At 66.2% G+C, this 5,718-nt stretch overlaps 1 protein-coding gene across 1 annotated transcript; it reads left to right on the forward strand.

Moving 5' to 3' along the window:
* Positions 1-3,059: 3,059 nt before the first annotated feature.
* On the forward strand, positions 3,060-5,718 carry LOC102374752 (WAP four-disulfide core domain protein 5-like). Its single transcript, XM_025212163.1, has 3 exons — positions 3,060-3,196; positions 4,006-4,143; positions 5,273-5,718. The coding sequence occupies exons 1-3, from the start codon at positions 3,112-3,114 to the stop codon at positions 5,716-5,718; spliced, it is 669 nt and encodes a 222-aa protein (XP_025067948.1). The 5' UTR covers positions 3,060-3,111.

Consider the following 5,718-nt stretch of genomic DNA (forward strand, 5'->3'; position numbering starts at 1 on the left):
CCGTTAGCTTGAAGCACTCAAACGTAGCCTCCTCTACCAGAGGACAGGAAAAAGTGGATCCTGCCTTCGCCGTTATAGCTCCCTTTGCTCGGCTAGCTGTCTCACCCCCAGCAATCCGCCGCCCGCTCGCTGCGTGCAGGTAGCCTTTTATGCTCCGGGAGAGAGAGAAGATGGTCGATAAAGACCAAAGAGATTTTGGAGAGAAAAGCCTTGAGCAAAACAGAAAGGGTTCGAGGACCCTTTGATTACACAATTAAAATACATATCCCTAATGCACTAGCCGAATTTCAGGTAAGTTGACTCGCTTCTACATCCCGAGGCTAGGAGGGCTCTGGAGGCACATCCCTGTGTGAGCGAGTCCCAAGACGACCGCCTGTCCTCTCCTGCCAGCTCCTGGCCCGGCCCCGGCTGGGATGCCACAGCTCCCCGTTCCCCACCCCAGCTCTGCAGCCCATGGCCTCTCGTGGGCCGTCTCTGGGGGACCTCTGGGCACCAGCCCCACGGCATGCTGCACCCAGGCCAGCAGATCCTGGTGGGCCGAGGGGTCCCGGGGTGGAGGAGGCCGGGCAGGGAGCGCTCACCTACGTGTCGCTGGCCGGCCGCGGGCTGGGGCCTGGCCCAGGGAGCGAGGAGCCCCGCCAGCAGCAGCAGGCCAGCACATTGCATGGTGCCGCGGTGCCCAGCGCCGGGCCAGCCCGGTTATATGCTGTCCCGCCAGCCTGCAGGACAGGGGCAGGGGCAGCACAAGGCTCCGGCTGGGCACCCCCCTGCCCCTCGGGGTAACCCACAGATTCACAGAAGTTCGGGGCTGGAAGCGACCGGGCGAGATCGCTGGGTGCAGCCCCCTGCTCCGGGCAGGAAAGACCGCGGCGGGCAAACAACCCCAGCAAGCTGCGCGTCCCGGCCCCGTCTGAACATCTCCTGGGTCGGTGTTTTCCTTACGTCCAGGCTGAAACCGCCTTCTCGGAGTTTATGACCATTGCTCCTGGTTTCCCCGGCGCGCTTCGGTGAACAGTTGCTCGCCGAGCCCCGATGCTCTCCCCTGAAGCGTTTGTGAGCTGCCACCACGTCCCCCAAAGTCTTCTCTTCCCTAGGCTGAACAGTCCCGTATCTGTCGGCCTTTCTAATCATACGAGCGGCTCTTCTCCGGGCTCTCTCGAGCTTCTCCGCCTCCTTCTTGAAGCGCGGCGCCGGGACCGGACGCAGTCCTGCATTCGCGGCCAGGGCTTGGCAGCAAAGGCTGCCGGCAGGTAGCCGGGGCGTGGGCCTCCGCTCGCTCCTGCCGCGGCGCTGGGCAGGCTTGGCAGCGTTCAGGCTGGGAGGGCCCTGAGTCACGGCTCGTTACCACACTGAATATGAGATGATAGGCGGTGGCACCGACTTCAGAAACGCTTGAGTCAGAAGTGTCTGTGCCGCGGACAGCTTTTGTTGCGCATGGCAGTCGGCAACTTCAAGCACGCAGCAAAGAACAGCAGAGAAACTTCACCGGAGCGCCGATGCAGCCTGGCACCACCCAGTGCGAGCGCGCACACCAGAGCACCCACCCTGTGTGTGAGCGCGCACACCAGAGCACCCACCCTATGTGTGAGTGCGCACACCAGAGCACCCACCCTGTGTGTGAGCATGCACACCGGTACCACCCAGTGTGTGAGTGTGCACACCAGAGCACCCACCCTATGTGTGAGTGTGCACACCAGAGCAGAGCACCCACCCTATGTGTGAGCATGCACACCTGAGCACCCTGTGTGCGAGTGTGCACACCAGAGCACCCACCCAGTGTGTGAGTGTGCACACCAGAGCACCCACCCTGTGTGTGAGCATGCACACCTGAGCACCCTGTGTGCGAGCGTGCACACCAGAGCACCCAGTGTATGAGTGTGCACACTGGAGCACCCAGTGAGAGCATGCACACCGGTACCACGCAGTGCGAGCGTGCACACCAAAGCACCCTGTGTGCTAGCGTGCACACCGGAGCACCCAGTGTGAACGTGCACACTGGAGCACCCTGTGTTTAAGAATGCACGCTGGTACCACCCAGTGTGTGAGCATGCACACCAGAGCACCCACCCTATGTGTGAGCATGCACACTGGAGCACCCAGTGCAAGTGTGCACACCGGAGCCAACTGCAAATGCAGCACGAGCCCAAAAGGCCACAGAGCCTCGCCTAGCTCGCGTGTAGTCGCGGGGCAGAGCGGCTCCTTGCAGCCGAGGGTTCAGGAAGTCCTTCTGGGTGACGGGGCGGAGATCCCTCAGGCCTCGTGTCCGCCCGGGTCTTGTAGGTGGAGCCGCACCCGCTTCTCCCCTCGGGCGCTCGAGCATAGCATGCTTTGCGCCCCCCCCCGCGTATCGCACACCTCTCACGTGTTCAGTCTGCCTCCTCTTGGGTTCTCCCGTCTCTCGCCCTTTGCAGGATCTGCTGTCAAATGCAGAAGCAGCTCCCTGTGTCCTTTGGTCCCCTCAGCCCAAATAGCCTGGGACCCTGCCCTGCTCCCGTAGCTCCGTGTCCAGCATGTATGGGACTGTGCAAGGGCCGGCTGCAGCTGCTGCCCCCCCCGCAGAGCTGGGAGCAGCGCCCAGCATGGCACAGGGGGCAGGGGGTCCTTGGCCCCCGTCCGGATCCCAGCCCTGGTGTGGGTGCGGAGACGGGCTGGCAGGTGCGCTCTGCTCCCCAGCGCTGGCTGGCCCAGGCAGCGCTGGCACCCAGCCGTGCAGAGCCAGGGCAGGAAGGAGAAGGCCCCGGCCCGTCTGGCTGGGCAGGAGATGCCCCCCGGGCCGTGATCAAGAGCAGGGAGGCGGACGCGTATGCACGTCCCAGGTCCCAGGCCCAGCACTGGTGCCCGGGGCAGGGGGGTTCAAGCTGGCGATGGGGTCTGGGTGCTGCCCGGGAGAGCCGTGCTGGAAGAGGCAGAGCAGGGAGCAGGTGCAACTGCCTGTGTGGCTTGTCATGCGCCTGGCACACGTCCCATTGCACAGAGGCACAGGGCGTCTCCCGAATGGCCCGGCCCTTGGGAGGGGCAGGGGCCGAGCTGGGGCATTGTGCAAGGTCCTCCCCCCTCCGGGCAGGGTGACATATATAGCGCGGCCGGCCTGGCACTGGGCACGGCAGCACCATGCAGCGGGGCAGTCTGTTCCTGCTGGTGGGGATCCTCGCCCTCTGGGCCGCGCTGCAGCCTGCGTCTGGGCAGGTCCCTCTAGGTGAGTGCTCCCCTGGCCCGGAGCCCCAAGCCCGCTCCAGCCCCTGCCTCCCACCTCCCCATCCCGGCGGGGCTGTTAGCACTGGGCAGGGGGGTGGGAGCTGCCATGCTGCGAGGGCATTGCCTGGTGGCATCGCGTCCCTCTGGACCAGAGCACGTCTGCCAGCTCCCCGGGGTCCCCGGCCCTGCACCATGCATGTCCTGAGAGTGAGGGCAGCGCCGCAGGGGCTGGGACACACCAGCACCCCCGGGACCGACTGCCTGCAGCTCCAGGAGACCCTGGTGCCACTCCCGGGGGTGGTGCAGTTCCTAGGGTGGGCAGGGAGGCAGGGACAAGGGGCCAGTCATAGACCCATAAAGAAGATCACCAAGTCCGCCCGCTGCCAGGGTGTTGCCCGGGCATCCCTGGGACCCCTGAGCTCAGAGCCGCGCGGTGGCCTGTCTCTCGCACCGCCGCCCCGTTCTCTGGCCGCCCCAAGACCCCCATCCTCAGAGCCGTGGGGTGCTCTGTTGCAGTGAAGCCCAGGCGCTGCCCCCGGACGGCATGGGGACCTGTGCCCTGCAATGTGACACTGACAACGACTGCCAGGGCGCGGCCAAGTGCTGCAACACCGGCTGCGGCACCGCCTGCAAGCTGCCCGTTGCAGATGGGTGGCGGCTCGGGGCGGGGAGCGGAGGGGACGTGGGCGCATGGTGGGGCCTGTCGGCCGGGTGGTCTCTGTGCCTGGGGCAGCGGGTGGGGTGGGGTGGGGTAGGGGTGGCTGAGGTGGGGCGGCGCTGCCAGCCTGACACGGAGACCTCTTGCTGCAGAGAGACCCGGCAAGTGCCCCACGCCCACGGGTGCTGGGACTTGTGTGGAGGAGTGTGGTGGCGACCATCAGTGTCCCCAGGGGAAGAAGTGCTGCAGCAATGGCTGCGGCCATGTCTGCATGCCAGGCATACAGGCAGGTAAGAGTCCCCCCGTCATTTCAGCTCGGGCCTGGCACCGGCTGCAGTTTTTTATTTCTCATTTTTAAGCAAAATGTTTTGTGTTCCAAGTGAAATCAGCCAAATCGATTCCAAATCTGAGAGTTGTTCAAAACCATATTGCGAGGGGTCCTTCCTCAGCCTGCAGCCCGGGGCCAGACTGCTGCGCCCTGGGCCCCTACCTGCGGCAGGACAAGGGGGAGGGAAAGCAAAGCTCGGTGCTGGGAAATCGGGCACCAGCGGCTTTGGCGCGGTCGGGGTGGGAGAGAGCCATGGAGGTGCCCAGAGACCCCGGGTCCCCGCACAGGTCAGAGGCGCTGCCTGTGTCTGGGCGAGCGCGGCTCACTCGCCGCGGCAGCTCGCTTTGTCCACGTTGGAGTCGTGGGCCCAGCCCACCGCGGTACCTGCTGGTCTCCATTAGGCGGGCAGGCTACAGGCAAGGGGGACAACCGAATTCTTGGGACACGGATGAAAAACAGGGATGGGAGCGCAGGTCAGAGTTTCAGATAAGCGCACCAAGCAGCGACCCCGAGCAGAGTGACTGCACAGCGCCCACCGGCCCTCCAACGGGTCCACGGTGCCGGCGGACACTGCCCGTGGTGCTCTGCCCGGAGACGGGAGCAGGCCAGGGAGAGGGAAGCGTCCCCGCGGTCCCCGGGGCCCTCCCGGCCAGAGCCTCCTTCCTGGTCACGTACACACCGGCGTGGCCCAGGCCAGGCGGAGGTTGACCAGGAGGTCCTGGGCCCTGGGGGGCTGCGGACAGGCAGTGCAAAAACGGAAAGGTCAGGGAGCCGTGCAGCCAGGAGCTCAGCAAGAGGCTCCAGAGGAGGAGGTGCAGGGCCTGCAGCCTGGCGCACTCCAGGTAGGCTTGTGCCAGGGCCTCTCTCCGCCCGCAAAAGGGACAGGTGTCAGGGCATCTGGTACGGCTGCACCCGGGCTCCGGAGGCCGCGTGCCCAACCTGGGTGCGTGGGAGGGAGCCGGTGGCAGTAGCTGCAATGGCCCATCAGCCCGCTGGCACCTGCGGCCCCGTAGGGAAGCAGCCTGGAGCAGAGGTGTCTGCCAGGGCCAGGCCGTGTCCCCTGCACCCCTGACAGGTGCCCTGTGTTGCAGTGAAGCCCGGGAAGTGCCCTCCTGACTACATCCGGTGCATCCGTGCCGAGGAGGACCAGTGCCGCCGCGACGAGGAGTGCCGGGGACAGCAGAAGTGCTGCTACAACGCATGTGCCCGGCGCTGCGTGGAGCCTGTGCCAGGTACCGGTGCAGCCGTGGCGTGGGCAGCAGGGAGCGGGCAGAGCAGGGAGCCCAGCCCTTGGCTGCAGGCCCGGGGCACCGCTCCGGTGCCATCGCGCCCCCAGCCCGGGCTGAGCTGCGGTGGGGCCGTGCCCGGGCAGTCTCCTCGCTCCTTGCCGGGCGGTCTCTGCGCATGGGGCTGGGCCGGGCTGGGGGTGGCCGAGGTGGGGCAGCGCGGCCGGCCTGACACGGAGACGTCTTGCTGCAGACGACCAGCAGCAGGACCAGGGCAGGTGCCCTCCACCCCTGCAGGGTGGGAGCTGTGA

Source organism: Alligator sinensis, unplaced genomic scaffold, assembly GCF_000455745.1.
Source record: "Alligator sinensis unplaced genomic scaffold, ASM45574v1 scaffold1032_1, whole genome shotgun sequence".
Taxonomy (NCBI): Eukaryota; Metazoa; Chordata; order Crocodylia; family Alligatoridae; genus Alligator; species Alligator sinensis.

What these genes read in the sequence shown, in the direction of transcription:
- LOC102374752 (XM_025212163.1), top strand. Translation starts at nt 3,112, where the DNA reads ATGCAGCGGGGCAGTCTGTTCCTGCTGGTGGGGATCCTCGCCCTCTGG. An exon ending in GTCTGGGCAGGTCCCTCTAG is followed by an intron (nt 3,197 to 4,005) that starts GTGAGTGCTCCC and finishes CTCTTGCTGCAG; the next exon opens with AGAGACCCGGCAAGTGCCCC. An exon ending in CATGCCAGGCATACAGGCAG is followed by an intron (nt 4,144 to 5,272) that starts GTAAGAGTCCCC and finishes CCTGTGTTGCAG; the next exon opens with TGAAGCCCGGGAAGTGCCCT.